At 49.6% G+C, this 22,081-nt stretch overlaps 2 protein-coding genes across 3 annotated transcripts in view; both read right to left on the bottom strand.

The window, feature by feature from the left end:
- ZNF652 (zinc finger protein 652) overlaps positions 1-10,612 on the bottom strand; it is a 52,189-nt gene extending 41,577 nt beyond the window's left edge. The window contains exons 1-3 of the mRNA XM_037886664.2: positions 10,351-10,612; positions 8,265-8,324; positions 1,821-1,970 (exon numbers count right to left, since the gene is read on the bottom strand). The gene's annotated coding sequence lies outside the window, so the exon portion shown is untranslated. The remainder of the gene's footprint in view (positions 1-1,820; positions 1,971-8,264; positions 8,325-10,350) is intronic.
- Positions 10,613-10,735: 123 nt separating this feature from the next.
- On the bottom strand, positions 10,736-19,454 carry PHB (prohibitin). Of its 2 annotated transcripts, none has more exons than XM_007061910.4 (7): positions 19,214-19,454; positions 17,719-17,843; positions 16,937-17,098; positions 15,947-16,089; positions 14,647-14,763; positions 12,748-12,843; positions 10,736-11,942 (listed from the first exon to the last, which is right to left on the bottom strand). In XM_007061910.4, the coding sequence occupies exons 2-7, from the start codon at positions 17,804-17,806 to the stop codon at positions 11,730-11,732; spliced, it is 819 nt and encodes a 272-aa protein (XP_007061972.2). In that variant the 5' UTR covers positions 17,807-17,843; positions 19,214-19,454; the 3' UTR covers positions 10,736-11,729. The 2 variants fall into 2 exon arrangements, with proteins under 2 accessions (XP_007061972.2, XP_043392685.1); XM_043536750.1 differs by having other exon boundaries at positions 19,126-19,230.
- Positions 19,455-22,081: the final 2,627 nt, after the last annotated feature.

The following is a 22,081-nucleotide window of genomic DNA, read 5'->3' as shown; positions in this document are numbered from 1 at the left end:
CATCACTGCAGTGTCTGGGCTTCTTCCACGTAAAGAGCTAGAACTAACTCGAGTGTTGCCCCTAACTTGAGTCCAGTCCACACACAAAATCCTTTCACCGGAGGGTAGGTGTGCTTTTCCACTCAAGATGGCTGGCCTGCCAAGGGTGTAGGTTCAGTCAGCACAACTTGTCAGCTGCTCCCCTGACTGCTCTGGAGTGTGGATGCAGCTTAGCTTCGGTGGAGCGCTGCTGGTTCTCCTATGCCTTCCCACAATTCCCTCTGTGTGCCCAGAAAGGACAGACACGTTATCCCCCAAGTCACTGGGAAAGAATTCATAGAGTGGTCCAGCTTATTGCCGTACAAAGAACCCAGGGATGTGCCCTCACATGAGGGGCCCAACACGAGTGAGTGCCGCATCAGTGTGGAGACAGCCGCTCCAGGGTTATCGCTCAGTGGGGCCGTTCTCGCTTGAGCTTGGCTAGCTCGAGAGGAGCAACCCCAGTGCAAATCTCTCGAGTCCCCTCTGCAGCAAAGGCAGACCCAAAATCAGTAGCGAAGGCTCTAGTGGAATGACTCCTCTCCCTTTTGGGGGTGTGAGCTCTGCTTGGGGCGGGGTGTTTTCCTTTGTTTCCATCTGAGTTGTTTTAGGCTGAGTAGATGTGGATGTCAGTGGTGTGAGAGTCATTTGTGCTATGGTTAAAAGGCTTTCTTGAAGAGGAAGATTTTGCAGTATTTTCTAAAGATGATCAGATTACTGTTTACTGTCTCTATCACCATAGAGCCTAGGGCAGAGGTCCCCAAACTGTGGGGCGCGCTCCTGAACATTCAGGGGTGTTTGGCAGGGCCTGAGCTAGCCCCCACAGCGGTGGGGAGGGAGCCTGGCAGCAGCTCTACACCTGGCCATGCAACCACCTCAGCCCCTGGCAGAGGCTCCATTCTCAGCTATGCTCCTGGCCCCAGATGCAACCCTTACTCCTGTTTGTGATTCCCCCCACCTTTCCCCTGGGAGCCACAGCGCCGCTGCCGGCTCTGGGGAGAGCAGATAGGGGAAAGGGGGGGCACAACCCCGAAAAGTTTGGGGACCACTGACCTAGGAGCCTCAGTCAGAGACCAGGACCCCGTTGTGCTAGGTGCTGTACAAACACAGAACACACAAACAGTCTCTGCTCCAAGGGGCTTACAGTCTGCTAGAATCGTGTCATCTCCTATTCAGGTTTCATCCAGATCTCATTGACTGAGAAGGCTTTGGCCCCTCCATCAATAACATTAACACCCTGCTCGACCTCTCTAGAATAAAGTGATCCTCCATTTTACAGATTAGGAAACTGAGGCAAAGATGTGGTCACTCAGGAAGGCTGATAGTCCTGAGTTTTGTTTTCCATGGCGTAAATCAGGAGTAGCTCCATTGACCTCAACGGAGTTACGCTGTTGTAAAATGGTTGTGGTAGGAAAGTCAAGGCCTGTTGTATCGATGGAGTTAGGATCAGACTTCAGTGGAGTTAATCCTGACTGACACTGGTGTGACTATGCAGAATTAGGCCCCAAGAATTTAAGATCTTCAGATCTAGCCACCTCCAGGTTAGATTTGGTTACAGCTCGGTTCAGAGCTTTGCTCACTCCCTTCTCCCCCACTTTTCCAGTGCAGTGTATTTCTCACTCTCTGCACCTCAGCGTGGTGGTGTTTTATACTGCCACTGTGAACTACTCCACCAGCTGCAAAGCAACGATGAACCAGACCCTAGGTCTTGCCTTACAGTCCCCAGCCCTAATGGCTATAAAACATACCCTTCAGCTGTGCTCTATGATACACGGTACAGCAAACCCAGGGAGCATCCTTACCTGGATAGAGTTCAGCTCCGGCAGCTGCTGCAACAGAGAGGAAGCATGTTTTCTGTTTGACGGCTAAGTTCCAAGTTACAACTGCTCTGATGATGTCTGGCTGTATGGTTACGCATGGTCTTCTCTTCACAAATCAGGTGAACTGGTTATCTATTTTAAAAAATCAGGGGGGGGGCGGGAGGGGAGGTGAGGCAGAGAGGAAATCAGGCAGTTTCCTGTTTGTTTGTGCTGAACAAAAGTGTGTTTGGTTGTTCTGAGTGATAAGTGAGCCTGCGAGCAGCCTTCGAGAGACTAGAGCACAGCTATGCAAATTAACATCAGAGAAATTATAAAGATGCAGGTTGACATCTTCCTCCATATGAAAAATCTCAACTATCAAATCATCTTGGGACACTTAAAACAAGGGAGAGAAGGGATGGAGACCTTCACCTTAGCTACACCCATCCTAGGTCAGCAGTGACTGGAGCCGGTGACCAGGTGATTGCCCACGGGCAGCTTTTGTGAAATAAGTTTGGCAGTTCTCAGTCTAGTTCCTCCTTGGAAAAGCACCAGTGCACTTGGCCCCCGTTGTCTCTTGTTGGAAGTCTCCGCTGGCCCAAGATATGGGGCATCCAGCTCAGGCCTGAGAGATGTTGGTGGCGAAATGCTGGGATTAAGCATATACTGCTGTCCCTGTTCTGTGGCTAAATAAATACAGGACCTTGGTCTTAAAGCAAATAGTTGGCATAGCACTAAGGGCTTGCCTACCCACAGAAGTTGCCCTGACTTAACTTAAATTGGTTTAAAAACCGATTTAAGATAAACCGGTGCAACTTGGTGTGTGGACACTCATGCTTACAGACACGAGCTAAACTGCTGTAAACCAGGTTTAAACTGATATGAGTGTCTGTGCCCAATGTTGCACCAGTGTTTGAATCACACCTGGTGGTGCAACTGTGCTTGTAGACCAGTCCTGCTAGGATAACTAGCTTCTTAATAGGGGGCCTAAGAGAGAAATTCTCACAGAGAGAGGCTCCATTGTCCGCATGCCTCATACACCAGCATGTTTTAAAAGCCAAATTCCAATTAGCCATAAATCCTCCATCTGATTGATAGATAGATAGATAAGGGCAAAAGTGCAAAGTCCTGCTCCTAAATCCTCGATCGTGACTGGCTACAATAGATACGAATGCCACACAACGTCTGTCCCTCCTTCCTGATTGGCTCAGACCCCAACTGGCTACAGGAGAATGAGATAGGTTTCATTTCACTTCATGCATCATCTGTGGTCTGAGTGCAGGATTGTTATTACTGGCAAGGCTGTCTGGGGCAGAAAGAACCCAGATGAACTTTCAAATTGCTGGAGAACTGATGTGTATCTTTTTTTGGCTTGTAAGTGGACCACGTTTTTATTGAGGTCACCCAGTGGCAAGAACAATGAACCTAATACATTGTCTTAGCTAGCACTCCCCCCCCCCCCCCCCCCCCAAGAATCTCATATGCAGGCATAAACTAATGAATTCTCACAGGCCCCTCATTAGGTGGGTCAACATCATTAAAAATGGGAAGATGGAAACCAATACCTAAGGTGAGTGGAATAGCTCTGGATTTCAAGGTCCACCTTGTTCTTTAACCCCCAGACCAGGGATTTCAAACTCAAATCACCACGAAGGCCACACGAGGACTAGTACATTGGCCAGAGGGCCGCATCACTGAAACCTTTTCACACAGCGATACAAAAGTATAGTCAAAAATGAAAAGCAATATAGTATGCTATTAAAAGTCAATGTATTCACTTTTTAAAAACTGTAATGCGAAGAGGGGTTTTAATAAAATATAAACATCTGTAACTATTCCTTACGTGGTCAGTAACACTGATGATGATCTACACTAACAGTCTATCAACATCGCAGTAATGGCAGGAACTTTTTAAAGTAACTATTCGTACAAAATACATTGCCACTTTTAACAAACATCTTCCCAACTACTCACAGCAAAGAATCATACATGCTGAACTTCGTATCTCAGACTGCTCGTCTAGTCCATGAGGCCCCACCCCTATCCTGCCACTTCCCACCCTGTGGCCACCCCCATTCCAACCCCTGTCCCAAAGTCCCCGCCCAAACTCTGCCCCCTCCCTGCCCCTATTCCAACCCCTTCCCCAGATCCCCACCCCGGCCCTACCTCTTCTTCCCCTCTTCCCTTGAGCTTGCTACATCCCTGCGCCTTCCCCCTCCCCCCGGGAAAGTGCTAAGCACTGCCAAACAGCTGTTTGGCGGCGGGAAGCACTGGGAGGTAGGCGGAGGAGCGGGGACGCGGCACGCTTGGGGGGTGTTGGAGGGGGGGCTGGGGGTGAGGGGAGCTTGGCTGCTGGTGGAGTCGGCGCCTATGGCGGGCCACAGGAAATAACGCCGCGTGTTTGAGACCCCTGGTCTTAAAGGCTTCCAGGCTAGCACCGTCTACCAGTTCTACATTCATTTAAACAAATTGTGCAGAACGGATCAAATAAATAAGAGTACTGGGTCCTGGTGGATTCCTCTGCCTCCGATAAATTAACTCTAGCCAGCAGGACTCCAGCACAACAGGATTGGTGTAATCCCTGCACAGCTTAAAATTTCTCCTCTCCAGCTCTTGGTTTTATCATTTCTATCCCTCTATGGAGCAGCTGTGAGAAGATCCCAAGTAGATTCCAAGCCGCAGTCTACTGTGGAATGAGAGGTGCTGCATTGGACGTGCAAGAACGACATGCTTTCAACACCACCTCTTTTCTTCCTGCTTGTGGATTCACCATCAGGCAAAAATCTTGCAGCTGGATTTGCTCCTGGACACTGGGTGCAAGAAACTTCCTGCAACTGAATTCACCACTAGGGATAAGGTGTGAGGCAGCTGTTGTGAGAAATATTGTATCTCCAGAATCAGGCGTGCACAGGGGATGCTGCCATGTCGGGCATGGAAATTGGCAGGGGAAAGGAGGATTAAACAAGGAGCCGGCTATTGACTGTTTTGGAGAGCTGAGAACAGTTCCACACAGGCAGGACAGACAAGGTCTCCCACAATCCATAAACAAATCCTAGAATGGCACCTGCTAGTGAGGCGCGAAGAACCCTGCCACATGTATGTCCGCAGGAGCCCGAGCATCAGACAGGAGCCTGCACTTCCAGAGTAGATGCAGCTACCCTGGTAGGGGTGGACGTACCAATGCAACATGCTTGGCAAGCACAGGTTTCACATGCGAGTGCCCGGGCACAGGTACTCTGTGCTGTGTAGATGTGACCAAAGATACAACTAGAAAAGGAGGACTTGTGGCACCTTAGAGACTAACCAGTTTATTTGAGCATAAGCTTTCGTGAGCCGATGAAGTGAGCTGTAGCTCACGAAAGCTTATGCTCAAATAAATTGGTTAGTCTCTAAGGTGCCACAAGTCCTCCTTTTCTTTTTGCAAATACAGACTAACACGGCTGTTACTCTGAAAGATACAACTGTTGTAGCTACCAAAAGCATGGCACGAGATGTATTAAACAGGGAAAAGGGCAGCATAACTTGAATGAGACGCCTTAGTATAGTAGCAGTAAACCAGTGAAATGAGCAAGGGAGATTGGTTTGGAAAAGCCTGCCCTGGCAAGGCGTCTGGTATCACGGGTTTAATGGGATAGCCTGGCACAGAAGGGGTTAAACAGGCAGCTGAGCACCCAAACTTTGTTTGCACATGACCGTGTGACAGATTTCACACCAGTGGTTTGCATGTTTAGTGCTGGCCCAGCACTTTCTCAGTATTGTCTTTGCCCTCAAGGTCTGGGAAGAACCTTTCTCCTCTGAGGGTACCTTGACCTATTTACTCACCTGCCCTGATTGCAAGGGAAACACCTTCTTTCTTTTCTTTTCCTTCCCTGGCCACAAGTTCTGCTCTGCTCCTAAGATTTATTGCTGCCATCTAGTGGTGCTAAAAGGACAAGGCCTGATCATGACTGCCCCCCCCCCCCCCCCCCCCCCCCGCTCTACCAGCACAGTGCGGGTCTGTGAAAAACATATTGTTCCCTCTGTAGATCTGTGCTTCTCGGTGAATGAAATGGCCTGTCCTGGCTGGAGGCTGCAGCCCTCATTTCCCATCTGGTGAAAGAGCCCCTCTGACTTTCAGCGTCTAAACTATCTTCACACAGATACCCGTAAGAAACTGGAGGAGCTATGGATTTTGTCCGAACACGATGTTGCTGTCCGTGTCAGTCGGTGGGGTAGGTAGCTACAGGGAGACTCTGGAGAAACAGAGGCATTTTTTGTTGTTGGTATGGAACAATAAACAGGAAAGATTCTGGACTAGGTATTGCTTTGAGCAACTTCCGTTTTTGTTTCTAGTATATTTTTAGTGATGGTGACGTGCCTGGAGTTCCCTCCAACATTCACGGAACAGATGCATTGATGTGAGGTGGACACATACCTGGTGGAGAGACCAAATATGGCAGGGAGAAGGGAGTTGAGTCTTCATGGTTCGGTCAATTCCCTTTTCTGAGAAGGATGCCCATTAGTGGTGATAGTGGTTTTTGATTGCAGACACCTTATCTACTGAGAATTAACTAGAGGTCTTTCAACTTCATTTCAGCTAGCTCACCCAACCACCATCCATCTTTGGTCACCACTTACTCATGTTGGATTCTAGCACAAAATTACCTCCATGCTTGGCACCTTTGGATGATAGGCAAGTACCATGGTTTCCTCGCTGCCTAAGGCTGATCTCTCAGGAACAGGCTTCAACCATGTTGGTGAAGCAAGATGGAGGAAGCTAGTGCTGCGACTTTCCAGGCTGCACCAGTTCTGCTGGTTAGTAGAGATCGGACTGCCTCCTTCAAGGGTGCCAGTCCAGCACCTCTAACTACCACTGAGTCAGTTCTTCTTTCATAACTTCCCAATGATTGCATGCACTCTGCTATGGCTGTCTCTCCACTAATACAGAATCCCTTTCTTAGGTAGGAAAGGATAGAGACAGGTGGGTCTAGCAACTCAAGCCAAATTAAGCCTAGGGGGGCTCCCATAGGACTCCTCAGTAGCTGGAGGAGGGTGTTAACAGAAAGGAGAGAGGGGAATAAGAAACAGTGTGCTTTAACTGGAGATCGCGGTAACAAAATAACCCACGTTGCACTGAGAAGCTCAAGATGTACATGCCTCTAACCTGTCCCCATTTTTTGACTTTCTTGCATCTTAGTCCTTGCTGGTGTTTCACTTTTATTATTTGTTATTTACATCATAAATGCTGAACCAAGAGAAAGCCACATTCTTCAAGAGGGTATTGGGCTGCTGATTTTTACAAGAATTCTGCTGGGAGTTGCTGGCTTGATGCGACCTGAGCCTGAAGTCCTCTCTAAACCCCTCAGGCCAAGTACAGAATGGGTCATGGCACTGCAAGTGTCCTCCAGCCTGCCCTGCCAGCATCTTAACCTTGGTTATAGAAGCTCCCAGCTTCAGGGGGTGGGGAAGTGAAGAGAGGAGGGAAGATCAGTCTTTGGCTCAATTCAGGCCTGGAGTTCTCTGCTGAGACTGTCAGGGAGGCTGCTAATTAGGGTGGTGTTTTGGGGTGACATGGACAACTGTACACAGAACTGGGCTGACAGCTCCAAGCTCGGCTGTCATAGCCCACGAGATGCCGATGGCTTTGTTACAGCTGAACTCAATCAAAGCAGCATCCATCAGCATAGAGGCTCTGTATCCTACCCTGATCCCCCAAGCCACCCACTTACCCAGCCCTCATTTCAAGCTTCCTATGCTGCTATTTTTCTCATGTCCCTGATTTTGGGGTCATTGCCCACTGCTGGAGCTTGGCCAGGAGACATGGTGCCACATGTTCTACCAACCTGGGAAACTACTGTAGTCACGGGATAGCCAAGAGATTCTCCCTGCACGTGGTGGGACAGATGCAGCTTTCAAGAGGAGCTTTGAAATTCTCAGGCTCCTGGCAGCTCTGGCTTAAAACCAGAGGCAGCTGGAGGTAGGGTAACAGGGCAGTTAACAGCTAGAGAACATTTGTGAAAAGAATTACATCCAAAAGTGGAGGAAATAGTGAATAATAAGGCCCAGAGGCCACCATTCGGGCCTTCAGTCATCTCCTCCAGTGAGGCTAACAGCAAAAGCAGCAGGAAGCGTTCCACTTCGCTGAAAACATGAAACTGGAGGAAGAAGTAACACAGAACAACAGAAGCTGAGAAAGGGATTTCAGATCCACTGTTCTGAGCCCAGCACCTGGCGCATGAAACTTAATCTAGAGAAATGCAGGAAGCACTAAGGGTCTTTAAAGAGGGCCATGGGAGAAGAGTGGAAGCTTCCTTAAAAGACTGTCTAAAGCAATAAAACCCAGAACTAAAGAATGGGACCAGTAGAGGGGAAAGCAGGTCTGGAAGTTATTTGGGAATTATGTACCTTTCTGCTCAGATGTTTAAAATACTTTGAAAGCTCAGGCACTTCATCACTGAAAGATCTTACCTTGGCAGCAGAAAGAGGACTGGATGGGACAGGCAGCCTTTTACCTTCATGCGGATTCCACTGCAAGGATCAAAAGTGGCCATCAGATTAAATCAAGGCAGCATTCTCAGATCTGGTCCTACTAGCCAGGTGTTTACACCACGACAGAAACGTAGTGGAGTGAGAGGGGCCAGTGCTAAAGCATTTCATTGAGACTGCACTTCACTCATGCTTAATGGGTGCTTCCTTTAGAACAAAGGAGATGCTGCCAGTGGGGGAGATATTTGTTTTGGCGTCCAAGCACGGTCATGCCCCAGACTTGAAGACGCTCTAAACGTTGACGTGATTAAGATGGCCAAATACCGTGGTTGGTGGCACTGACAACCAAATGTGACTAAGACAGTTTCAAGTATGTTCCATCTTTACAGTGCCAGAAGAGCAAAAGAACTGAATAGCTTTCTCAATGGTCATCACTTGAAACAAATCCCACCCAGTCTACCTTGGAATAACCCTAGATAGATCTCATATAACTTAACCTTCTGAGGAAAACTGCATCCTGGTGAGGTCATGTAACCATCTGCTAAACAAATTGGTCAGCACTCTATGGGGAGCAAAGGCTCAAACTCTCCAATCATCTGCTTAATCCCTGATACTCTGCAGCAGCATATGGTGCTCCAGTCTGGCTCCATTCATCCCACGTCAAGTTGGTGACACACAGCTATATTCAACCATGCGCATTGTAACTGGCACGATTCGACCCATACTAATATCGTGGTTCCCCATATTAAGCAACATCGCTCCTCCACACATCTGGCGTGAGGCTGCTACAGCCAGAATGGTTGAGAAGATCAGAGCAAACCCAAGCTGCTTTGACCACCCAAGAGGGCACTTATCAGCGAGGTACCCATTGTGGGCCCACTTGCCCTGCTCAGATTTCTCTGTGATATCACTGTAGCGAGAAGAATGTTCTGTAGCGGAGGTCAGAAACCAGTCTCTTGTAACTGACCTGACCATGTGTGTACCTGGCTTTGATTTGCCGTGCCGGTCCTGGGCCCTTCTGAACCGATTTTGAATGGGCTGGGGTCTATATGCAGCTAGGCTTCACACTAGAGGCTAATGAAAGGATGCCACCTGTGACTGCGGCCAAAGATGGATAATGTCACACATCACTCACAACTGCTCTCTGACCAGATTTGAGGGTGGTCTGAGGGCTCTGCACTTTGCTGATGAGGTGGTGGCAAATAAGGCAAGCTCCACATCAGATAAGAAGTGGGGGAAGAGGAAAAGAAAGGGTCTCTTGAGCGACTACTGCAGTATTTTGTGGCAAAGTAATTTTAAACTTAGCCCTTCTGTTCTGTGGTGGCTCTGCCTTGTAGAACTTAGTTCTTTCAAGTGCCACCATTCCATCAGGATGTCTCAGCTATCTGGAGCAGTAACTTTAAGTGGTACCACCCTGCAGACCTTGTTGCCAGCGAGGTAACCAGTAGCCCAAATGATACCATGCAATGAATGAGTTTTTTAAAAAGCCTTTCACCTTGAAGGCTGATACCGATGTGGAATTGACTCTTGTCCTCAGAGGAAAGAGTTGGGAGTGGAAGGTGGGGTGATGCTCTCATGGGGGTAGTTTTCACCTGGGAGAAAGCCATTCAGCCACAGCAATACCCTTTTTTGGCCTGTAGAAATTCTCAGGTTAGAACTGAGCTGGACTGTATAAAAAGAGAAAAGGCTCTCCCTTTCTGAGCTCCAGCAACCAGCCAGGAATTGTTTTTACTCTGGGGAGTGAGATGTAGTCAGTGTATTATATGTAAGCTCTTTGGGGCTCTCTCTTTGTTCTGGGTTTGTACACCACTTAGCACAATGGGGGCATGGTCCAGGCCTGGGAGTTTTGGGTGCTGCCTACAACTAATAGATCTTAGAGCTCTGCCACGCACTGTATGAAGGAAGGTGATAAGAGTCACTTAACAGATGGACAAACTGATGTGCAGGGAGGTGAAGTTACTTGCCCAAGGCTACACAGTAGATCAATGGCACAGCTGGTACTAGACCCCAAGTCCAATTCCCAGTCTAGTGCTCTACCCCCAGAATTGAGATGCATTAGTCCTCTAACCTCTGGAAATCCAGTTGGTGCATCTTTGCAGCGGAAGCCTTGCAAGATGTCTTCTATTCACTGGTTTCAGCGAAGAGTCTCACCCCAGCTTCTCAGGGCATTTTGATTCTCACACTAAGTACAAACAGGAAGCCCAGCAACGGACACGTGAAGGTTAGTATTTTCTGGTGGAAGATGGCTCAAGTTTTAATTCAAGAACTCCATTGCTCAGGCTAAGTTTTATTTAACCAAAAGCAATTTGTTCTGTTCAAGGCACACCCTTCTTTTGAGCCAGAGAGAACCTTGCTGCTGGGGACTTTTTGCTTCGTGTCCTGAAATAGCAACAGCAAGAAGCACCTTTCTTCAGAACTTCGGTCTTTTAAGAAACGAACATGAGAGAGCTGGGCAGGGTTGTGGTTTCATTTATTGAAGGCTGGGTTATACAATTTCGTCTTTCACATCCTCATTGTAATTCAGGTTCCCTAAATAAAAACACAGCGCTGGTGCTGCAGCAAATCATACTGCCAAGATCAGACTGTCTGAACTGTGGAACATTAAGTCAGACCTTCTTTGTCCGAAGTAGACACAAATGCAAGCACATTTACCAACCTTAGTACAACCTGGTGTACAACAGGGAGTCACTGGAATCGGGGCACCAAGGAGGTGGAGGAGGCGGAGAGGGAACTATTTCATTATGCACAGAAGGAATGTTTCCTGTATAGTAGAAATAGCTTCACTTCTACATCAGGAAAGTTCCACCTTTTGGGGTGGAACTCAGCTGTTCCGACACCCACAGACATGCCATAAGGATACACCTCCTGCCTACAATGCCACAGTTCAGAAAGCCAGTCAGAGCAGAGCTGCTAACCTGACAACAGATGTCCTCTTAGCTTCAGCTCACACCTGCAAAACACTGGGCTGACCAAGGAAGAAGGCCCTCAGCACTCCCATTCCCTTTCTGCAGGCAGCAGGGACAAACAGCGGTAGTCCAGGGCATGCGTGCCATTGCCTGTATTGACCATGCTTTGTGAAGTAAGACAGTGAAATCTCATTGGTACAGAATTTCTATGGTCAACAGAGAATGGCCTGAGCTTCTACGGATTCATCCAAGAAGCGAACACAAGACATTCCCCTCATGGCACTCCTCAAACTGTTGGAAAAGGGGCAATTTCTTCCATCTAGTTTACTGACCATTGCAGCTTCTGCACTGAGTGTACAAGGCTGTTGGAGAAACTCAGTATTCTCGTCAAAGAGAGCCGAGCGTTATGCGATTAAGGACTCGATTGAGGATGCATTTAATTTTGTTTCCTTTGCTTTACCCAATCAGGAAATCTCAATGATTTTTTTGTTTAAGGGATTATTTAGAGGCGATTAGGTAATGACTGGCTGCAAAGCTACGTTCACTGGGGCAGCTGGAGCAGCACCGACTGGCCTGACGGCAGGTAGGTGATGTTGCGGGACCGTGAGAGCTGGTAAGCGATGTCTTCGGCTGCCTCCAGCTTGCGGAGTTCAATCAGGCCATCACCAGCTGCGGTCAGCGAGGTGGCAACCAGCTCGGCCGCGATGGAGTCCCCCTCGGCAGTAATGACAGCTGCCTTTTTCTGCTGCTCAGCCTGCAAGGGAAGCGAAAAAGATGGACTGAAGAACCTGAAAAGCAGGAGGAAAATGCAACTGCCGTCCTTGATGATTTAAGACCTGAACTTCCCCTCTCCCGCACAAACAGCCTTAACAAGGGAGCTCAGACAGGTCATTAACGGACAAGGAAAGAGGGATACTGGGAAGGTAAGAGATCCCAGGTAAAGGTGCACAGACTTGCTTCGTTACCTTCTTACAACTGGAATGGTTAGTTTCACTTTGTTTCCATTCAGTTTCACTTTCAGCATGGGTCAACATGAAACTTGTGTTTCCAACACTGCTCAGGAGTTTTTAAACAAGACTATTTTCTATTGAAACTTACCATGCTTTGTGCTCAGATCAGCCAAGGATCTCCCAGTACAATGCAAAGAATTAAGCCACACAGCACCCACCTGAAGTAGGTACTATGCCCATTCTCCAGACTGGCACATGGAGAGCTTACCCGACTGTTTCAAAGATTCAGCAAGTCAGAAGCAGAATCTGAGCACCCTCAATCTCTCACCCCAGCTCTTGCAAGAGAGGACACTCCCCCCTTTAAAAAACCTCCAGAGAACATTGCTATTCAGTAAGTTTGGTAGAAACACCACAGCTGATTTCAGAAGAGTGGAAGCTTTGGAGTGTGACTTAAGAACAGATTGAGCCTGTCCGTTCTGTGGCAGGAATTCCTGGTCAGAGCAGACTTAAACGCTTCAGACCATTGGACAAATGAATGTTACTAGTCAGGGTAGGAACTGGATGACATTGGAATCAGTCCGCAGCCTAAAGTCGTCCACGGGCACTCACCTTTTCCACTATGAATCTGGCTCTCTCTGCTTCCTGCTGGGCCACCTGCTTCAATTCTACTGCCTCCGTGAACTCTTTCCCAAAGGTCAGATGTGTCTGGGGCAGGGGAGGAGAGAAATGAGCAAGATGAGAGTACCCATTAGGACATTTCTGCTGCTAGGAACCACTCACCATCTGACAGGCAGGAAACCTGCCTGTATCACTGAAGCTGGAGGAGAGAAGAGGAAGGAGGTCCCTCTTCCTCAGAGATCCTATTTGGTACACTGGACCAAGAAGGAGAGCCACACCATGTTCTACAGTCTGAACTCAGATCTGATGGAAACAGGCATAGCTCCATTGATGTGAATAGAGCAGCAGCCTCTTCAGTCAGGTTTGACTCAGTTTCTCCCTTCAGCTGGTTTCGGTTTTGAATTTAATGGGTGGTGGGGTGGGGGACAGAGCTGTAAAGCATTTACTAAGTAAAACCACCTAACGCAAAAAAAAAAAAAAAAAAATCTGGGTAATGGAATCCTCCCACAGTAGGCTTTAGACTCAAAGAAACATGACACTAGCCTCCCAGAAAAAGCCTATTGTAACTTCCCAATGAAGCCAGTAGGTGGAGCTCATTGTAGGTCAAGCTGTCCTGAAACTGACCTACCTTTCCCGCTCAATTCTGTACTTGTATTCTCAGCACACTGTTTGAACAGCTGCACTCTGCCGAGATGCAATGGGGAAAAGGTGAGCCTCCCCCAGCAGCATGTTCAGAAGGCAGCCACATCAGGCAGAAAGAGCCAATACTCACTTCCAGGAGGGAAATACTGGGACAGGGAACACACCTCACCAAGAGAGTGTTTTTCTAAGGAACACATCCTGCACATCCAAAGCCAAGTCCAGAGTATGCTCTGATAGGCTATCGTAGGGAAATCCCAGGAAGCAATGCGCGTAATAAAGGGCCAGATGACAAAGGGTTTCAGTTTACAACAAGCACTAGAACAGAGCTCACTTCAAGGATGGTCTCAGAACAGGGAGGAATTAATTATTGACAGAAAACTGAAGGGAAAGATGCCAAACAAGGTTTGGATTTTTTTTTACTGGGCGCTCAGGGTCCTGTAGCTTGTCCTTCTGCAGGCTTACAGAAGCCCTGGTGAGAGATCCCCTTACGCACATCTAGGGCCTTCCACAAGAATCCCTAAACAGTTTATAAACGGAGGCACAGTTGCCAGCCAGCAAGTCAGTATGGGCCAGGTCCTCAAGGATTTGCTCAAGTCACAGTAACTCAATAACAGAGCCGTTGACAGTAACTTTAACTATCAGCACCCTGTCCTAGCCACTGATGCTATGTCTACACTGCAAAAAAACCCAAAAACCTGTGACACCAAGGGTCAGCTCCCATGTCAGCTGACATGGGGCTAGACTCTGCAGGGCTAAAAAATAGCAGTGTAGACCAGGAGTTCTCACACTGGGGGTCGGGACCCCTCAGGGGGTCGTGAGGTTATTACATGGGAGGGTCACGAGCTGTCAGCCTCCACCCCAAACCCTGCTTCGCCTCCAGCATTTATAATGGTGTTAATTAAAAAGGTTTTTTAACTTATAAGGGGTGGGGGTTGCACTCAGAGGCTTGCTATGTGAAAGGGGTCACCAGTACAAAAGTTTGAGAATCACTGGTGTAGATGTTTGGGCTCCAGCACAAGCCCCGAGACACCACCCTCATGCAGAGTCTAGCCCCACAGCTTGAGTCAGCTGACTCAGGCCAGACATGCGTATTTTATTGCAGTGTAGACTTACCCAATGCATCACATTCCTCCCCAGACATTGGATTAAAAACCACAAGTCCCAACCTTCAGTCCCCTGCTCTAGCTACCCCGCTACACTCTCACTGGCTCTTATCCGAGCAGACTCCTAAAAAGAGAGAGCTCTTACCAAGGAAACGTCATCTAGGATGAGGCCAAAGGTATCTGCTCGCTCCGTGAGGTCTTCACTCACTTGCCTGGACACCAGCTCTCTCTGTGTGATCAGCTCTCCTGCGTCAAAACGAGCCTGAAGCCAGGACGAGCAGCAGAAGTGAGAGGGGAAACAGACATGCAAAAACAACATGCAGATTCTAACGAAGGAAAGCTCACAATATCTTGAGCTTCTCCACCCAGCTTTCCCCACCACAGACAAGGAGGTTTTGGAGGCTGCAGCCTAAAAGAGAATTCCAGACCTTTTCAGTTGGCGTCTACTTGCAACTGATTTTCAAGGACACTCTTTGTGCCCCTTATGCCATACCCTATTATACCAGTACAGTTCCTGCTGCTATTCCCCCTCTCCATCCAATTCCTATCGTCCTTTGTTCTTCTTTCTCTTGTCCCTGTCCCAGCCCCCACCCACACTCCCCTTTCTTTTTTCTCCCTATGGTGTGTTTGTAACGTGTGGCTCCTCTCCCTCCACTTTCCAGAAGGCCACATGTTTTTGCAGCTTAATGCTACAAGACTGGGGAAGAGAAGCCTAGGTTGGGGTGGGGGCTGCCTGAAGCTTCTTGACAGCCAGCTAGGAGAGCTGAAAGGGAAGGTGAGCAGTTTTCAAGGAGCTGCCTGCACCCGATGCCAAGGGGTGAAGCAAACAGGTGTGCAGAGTGCATGTAAATCAGGGTTCATTCAGCTTTCCTCAGATCCTGCACACACACCCCCGACCCCCAGATTAATCTGGTGTCCCCACACCCAAAGAGCAGGAAACGCTGAGTTACCTGTTCCATTGAATGAAACAGGCTCCCATCAATTCTTTAAGCACAAGCTACAGCAGTGACTGCCCAGCAGGGCCTACATGATAGTGTGAGAGCTGTACTGAAAGTACTCAGTGGGTGAGTTTAAGTATTGTACATACAGAGGTGGGAAGAGGGACTCCCTTTGCTGGAGAGGCTGGGAAGCCCCACAGCAATTCGAGGCTGGAGAGGGGGCTGAAGATAGCCCCACTCAAGAGTGAACAGTTTTGAGGAGCACCAAAATGAACTCAGCTCCCCATCATGCTCGACAAGACTGTATCTGACGCAACTATCAACTCTTCCCAAACGGGGATGGCAGAGAAGCAAACAGCAGTATGACCATCTTCATTCTCTGGAGGACAACTTGCAGGAGGGTGTCTCTAGTCTGAAGCATTGAATGATCCATGCTAAATTAGGTCTCTCACTGCTAGAGGAAGATCACAGCATCACAACTGGCACAAACTGTTGCATGGTCCTTACCACAACAGACTTCAGGATCTCGGTGGTGATGGACGGTAGTACGCGCTCGTCATAATCCTCCCCGAGGCTAGTGAAAATTCGAGGTAACTGGGCAGCAACTGGTCTAAACAAGATACGCAGTGTGATGTTCACATTCTGTAGATCTGCAGAGATAGGTGCATGAGTTAGACAGCATATCACAGGGACAAGGGATGGCACGTGATTGCTCTTCCACGGTCACCGAACAGGGAAGGACAAATGTGTTCAGATCTCTTCCCTCCCCCAAAGTTTGCTCTCCTGCCCAATTTATCCTTCTGTCGTCTCTTTCACTGGGGATCTCAACACCTTTTACAAACTTGACTTAACCTTTGTCTTGCTTCTGAGGCTGGGAATTATTTACCCTACTCTACGTATGGGGAAACTGTCTTTAAAGGACAACCTGAAGGCCTGAGGAAAGGGTTCCCTATCACTACCCATCACAGAACAGACTGCTGGCAGAGGCCACATGCCAGACTGACGCCAGCACCCATAGAATTGCCACACCAGAAAGGACAAGAGCCCTATCCTGATTATGATTTTCTGTAAGGATACAGACCATGAAAATCAGGCCTTACCATTCCTCTGGCCCTGCCTACTTAGCCCTATTTTGTCCCAGGGATCCCATCCCTGTTAGTTTACTTTACTAAGTCACCCAAAAGCAACATGAGAATAAGGGACAGGACATATGATCAAAGAGGTGCTTCGAGGAGCTACAATCTCGCAGGGCCTTAACTTTGAGGCACTATCCTGCGAGGCACTGAAAACCTTCTGCCATTACCTTCATGGGGAGTACAAGGCAGCCAGCATTTTGCAGAACTGAGCCCTAGTTGACATGGGCACTAAGGGTATGTCTACACAAGCTGGCATGGACTAGCCTCGGGTGTCTAATTGCAGTGTTGACGTACCCTAAGGGACTCTGAGCGAACACCACCAATGTTGCTCTCACAGCTGCCACTTGCCCGGAACGCTCACCTTTGCTGCCAGTGATGACAGGGACATTACGTGGGCGGGAACGACAATCAAAGATGATTGGTTTCTGTACCCAGGGGATGAGAAAGTGGGTTCCTTCTCCTACCACCACATCTTGAACACCACGGAATCGATCAAAGATAACGGCTCTGTGTCCTCCATCGACTAGAGGAGAAAAAAGAGCACATCAAATACAACTTTAACCATTACCATTGATCATACGTTGCACATTACCAAAACACTTCACAGAGGATATCAGAGGCCTATCCACATTAGTTAAGCCTCTCCAACTCCCAGGGGCTAATCAAGTATTCTTATTTTACATGGGGAAACTGAGGTACAAATAAGTTAAGTCACTTGCCCAAAGTCAAGCATGTCAGTCAGTAGGAGAGCAAACAAAAAAACAACTTCTGGCTCCTAGTCCCCTACTTTCAATCACTAGACCAGTCTCCTTTCAAGAACACCACAGAAGATAGTTTTCTAGGCAGGAGATTTGATTCACTGTTTTTCTGCACCTTGTGTTGTCAGTTACACTGGTATCAAATACTAGAAGTTAAGAATGCTAATGTCGTACACCCATTTTGCCCTGGTGTGAGTGACAACACAAGGAGCAGAGCAACCAAAAATGAAGGCCAGGAAGGCCAATTAATTAGTTCTCCCAATCCTCAGAGTAGCTGATCTTAAGAACTATCCCAAGGCAAGTTTATACTCTCTTATAAATATCTCAGCTTCACTAATTTTTAGTAGAGAAAGATTATTTCAGCTCCATCTCTTCTGCTCCTCACCATTATAGAGAGCGGAGTTGACAACTCCCCCTGCAATGGCTAATCCCAAACCAAATTTGCCAATGTTCTCAAAGAGTCTGGAAGCCATTTGTCAGTCCAACTGCAGCCTCTTTGCAGAGTCACACCTGCAAAAATCCAGTAAACATATTAGAAAGGTACTACACAAGGAGCCTAGGTTTTCCCCTCTCTCTCTGTCGGACAGAGCAATAAATAACTCCCATCCCCACTGACAGCATTCATCACAGCAGGAATAGCTGCAGCCCCAGGCTCCCGTCCCAGTCAGATCTCACCTCAATCCTAGTTGAAGGTTGTCCCCTTCCCACGGAAACGCCGCTTTCCTTCACCGCACCCGCTGGTCCCACAAATCCCCTTGCATAGCCCAACACCTCAGACTAGCCTCTCCGTGGAGCTCCCCTTCCCTTATCCTAGGGCTCCAGACTCCCAGAGCTCAGACCCTGCAAAGGCCACAGATTTCAATCCACTCCACGCCCCCACACCAGGGTAAGGCCCTGAAATGCTCCTCCTCTCCTCACCTTACCGTGCTTCCTTCCAGAGACATCCCGTCGCTAGGGCTCCACTGCTTTGTCCTCCCCCACAGGGCCTCCAAATCCTGCCCCCCACCCTTCCCCCGGCACCAGCCCCCAAGCTTGCCAACCTCCCACATCCCCATCCTTCCCAACTCCCCCAGGGCCCTCCAACCCCCCCTTCCCCAGCCCCGCTCCTCCAGGGCCCCCCAGTCCCCTCCTCCTCCTCCCCCCCCACATCTCTTCCTTCCCAACTCCCCCAGGGCCCTCCCCAACACCCCCTCCCTCCTCCAGCACCGCTCCTCCCCCTCCAGCCCCACATCTCTTCCTTCCCAACTCCCCCAGGGACCTTCAACCCCCACTCCCTCCTCCAGCCCCGCTCCCCATAGGGCCCTGCAACCCCCATCCCCAGCCCCGCTCCGCCTCCAACCCCCACCTCCAGGGCTCTCCAACCCCCCTTCTCCAGCACCCCAGCCCCGCTCCCCCAGGGCCCCCCAGTCTCCCTCCTCCTCCAGCCCCACATCTCTTCCTTCCCAACTCCCCCAGGGCCCTCCCTCCTCCAGCCCCGCTCCTCCCCCTCCAGCCCCGCGTCTCTTTCTTCCCAACTCCCCCAGGGACCACCAACCCCCCCTCCCTCCTCCAGCCCCGCTCCCCATAGGGCCCTGCAACCCCCCCTTCTCCAACCCCGCTTCCCAGCCCTCCATCCTCCTCCCAGCTCCCTCAACCCCCCCCCCCCCCCCCCCCCCCCCCCCCCCCCCCCCCCCCCCCCCCCCCCCCCCCCCCCCCCCCCCCCCCCCCCCCCCCCCCCCCCCCAGCCCCGCTCTCCCGCCAAAGGAGGCCCCACTCCCAGCTCCCATCCCCCCGGGGGGGCGGGGCGACTCACGCACTCCGGTTCTGGCCCCCGGCCTTCCCCCTCCCCCCGCCCCGGCAGGGACCGGACCGAACCCCCACCTACCCCCTCCCCCGCTCACCTTCGGCCACAGCCCTGACCTCCACATGAAAGGCCAGCCAACAGCGCCTGCGCAGTCCTCTGCCAGCGCTTCTCATTGGCTCCCGCGGGCGCAAAGCACTCTGGGATTCGTAGTTCTCCGGCCGCTTCCTGCTCGCCCCTCTCCGGCGAGGCCGAAGCTGGCTAGACTACAACGTCCGGCAGGCCGCGTCCTGGCTCGGCCGCGGAGCAAAGTCTCTCTCTATTGGCCTCGGCCCTGCCTCGCTAGGCGCACGGCTTCTTGGGAATTGTAGTCCTGCCGCGGGGGATGCACGTGTTGGCGGAGCTGGTGCCTGAGGGGGTTCGGGTTTGGCTTGGGCTTGGCTCTCCTCTGTTCTCTCCCGCCGGGTGCCAGGCAGCCAGTGTGATGGGCAAAGAGCCATGCTCCAGCCCACGCCACACTTCTCTGCCAGGCAGGGAATCCTGCAAAACACCATGACCAACCAACCCCCTCCCCCATTTCTCTGCAGGGCAAGGGTTCCCCAAAAGGGCCATGCTCCAACCCCCCTCTCAACTTCTCTGCTGGGCAGGGGTTCCCCAAAAGGGCCATGCTCTAACCCCCCTCTCAACTTCTTTGCTGGGCAGGGGTTCCCCAAAAGGACCAACCCCTCTGTAAACTTCTCTGCCGGGCAGAGGTTCCCCAAAAGGACGATCTAACCTGACTGTAGCACAGAAGGGCCCCTTCAAAGAGTCATTATAGCACTGCCCTAGAGCGCTCTTTCTTGTAAAGGGATCCCCAGAAGGGGATTTCTGCTCCCCCCAGAAAACTCTGCGGAGTCAGGCTGTCACCAGAAAGGTCGATGCTTCAACCCTCAACCACCTAGCTGCTCAAGGTAAAGAGGCTTCTTCAGGGTGCACTGCTCTGATGTCCCTCCACTCACATGCCTTCTGCAAGGTAAGTGTGTCCCTAGGAAAGGTCACATTCCCCACTCGTACCAAAACCTTTTGGCCAAGTCAGGGAATTCCTGTCCCAAACCTGAATTTATTCTGTTATTCTGTTGCTATGCAGTTAATTGCTGTCAGAAACGCTGAATCATGGAAATGAAGGAGTAGAAAACTCTGTGCGTGTTAAACAAATGAGGTCACGGGTCTTTTCAAGTTTCCGCCCTACTGCTTCGTAGTGGGGAGCTTGTCATGTGTATTAGTCAAGTGTGTGCCCTTCACTTGAGCCTTGGATGATCTTTGGAATGAAATTTTAAAAATCAGGGCCTTGCTCAGTTAGGGTATTACAGGAAGTTTCAAAAGAAGCATCTCTAAGTATTTTCGGTGGTGGAAATAACCAAGCGTGGCTAAAGGGCAGCTGCTTGAAGAGACAAAAGGTAACATGGCTGAATCTTAACCCTCACCGTTATGGCTCTTTTGAAAACCTGGCTGTATGTGTCACACTGGGGGCTGAGCACTTTGAGAACCGGGCCCACGTTTAGGTGCCTAAATGACAGCTGAGGTCTCTGGAAAATCTGCCTACTGAGCACCTGAAAATCAGAGACCCCCCCCCCCCCCCCCCCCCCCCCCACACACACCTGATAGTTGCATCCTTAGCCCTAATGCGGTAAGAGAGTCAGCAGTCACCACTGTACAGGGTGAAAGTGATCTCTGAAAGGTGTCTTTTCCTAGTTGGGAGAAGCGATGTTCACCTTACTCTTCTTCCTTTCCCCTATGTGCTCTCTAGGAGCAAGGGTATTTTCATAGCAGGGAGCGTCTTGAAACCAAGAAGGTGTGCAGGCTAGGTGGGTCTACGGGGTGCCTGGCACGTGCACCTTTAAGGACCATTTTGGTATGGGATGATTGACACGGCTGATGACAGTGACGCCTGTGTCGACTGACGGCAAGAGCCGCAGGGCAGTGAGCATGGTGGTGAATGTTCCATTGTGCTTCAGGGAAGACCTTGGAGTAGGTTGGCAAGAGCACGGGGGGAAGGGGCTGGGGAGGGCAGAGCAGTTGGCAGGGCATTTGATAGTGTGCTGGGCTCTGAGCAGCATGGGGTGTTAGGATATAGATATTCAGGCCTGTTTGTAAAGGCCTGTACTTTAAGAATTTAGGGGTATTCTTATCACTTGGCTAGTTCTAGAGGTATAAAAGAAAGAATCAAAATCACTGTCTGCTGGTGTAAGGGCCTTCTCTTACTGTGACAGTTTGAGGCCCTGTTCTTAGGCTAAGGCCTTTGGCTAAGCAGCAGAGGCAGCCATAAGCCAGGAAGCGAACAGTCACATCCTCACATTCCAAACTAGCTACATTGAAAGAAGGTGCTATTGGGCTGTTAGGAATACAATCCTGTCCTGAATACAATCCTGTCCTGATAATTCCTATCACCTCCAGAGAAAGGGAAGTGCCTAGAAAATGTAAAAGGAAACTTAGTTTGATAGCATCCTGTCTGGCAAGAACTCACTTATCAATAGCTGGGATGTGAAATCCTCACTTCTGTATTGTTTTGTCATTAGAGTTCCCACTTTGCTATTGTTTGTCTGTATAATCTCTGTCTGGTTCTGTGATTGTTTCTGTCTGCTGTATAATTAATTTTGCTGGGTGTAATCTAATTAAGGTGGTGGGATATAATTGGTTAGCTAATCATGTTACAATATGTTAGGATTGGTTAGTTAAATTTCAGTAGAATGATTGGTTAAGGTATAGCTAAGAATATTACTATATAAATTAGGGGCAAACAGGAAGTAAGTTGGGATTCGAAAATAAGGAAAAAGGAACTTGTATTTAAGCTTGCTGGAAGTTCACCCCAATAAACATCGAATTGTTTGCACCTTCGGACTTCGGGTATTGTTGCTCTCTGTTCATGCGAGAAGGACCAGGGAAGTGGGAGAGTGAAGGAATAAGCTCTCTAACATGGGGTAGTTGGCAG

The sequence above is a fragment of the Chelonia mydas genome, chromosome 27 (genome assembly GCF_015237465.2).
Source record: "Chelonia mydas isolate rCheMyd1 chromosome 27, rCheMyd1.pri.v2, whole genome shotgun sequence".
Lineage (NCBI taxonomy): Eukaryota > Metazoa > Chordata > Testudines > Cheloniidae > Chelonia > Chelonia mydas.
Note: the sequence above shows the minus strand (reverse complement) of the source record. Positions and strands in the feature narration are given on the sequence as shown.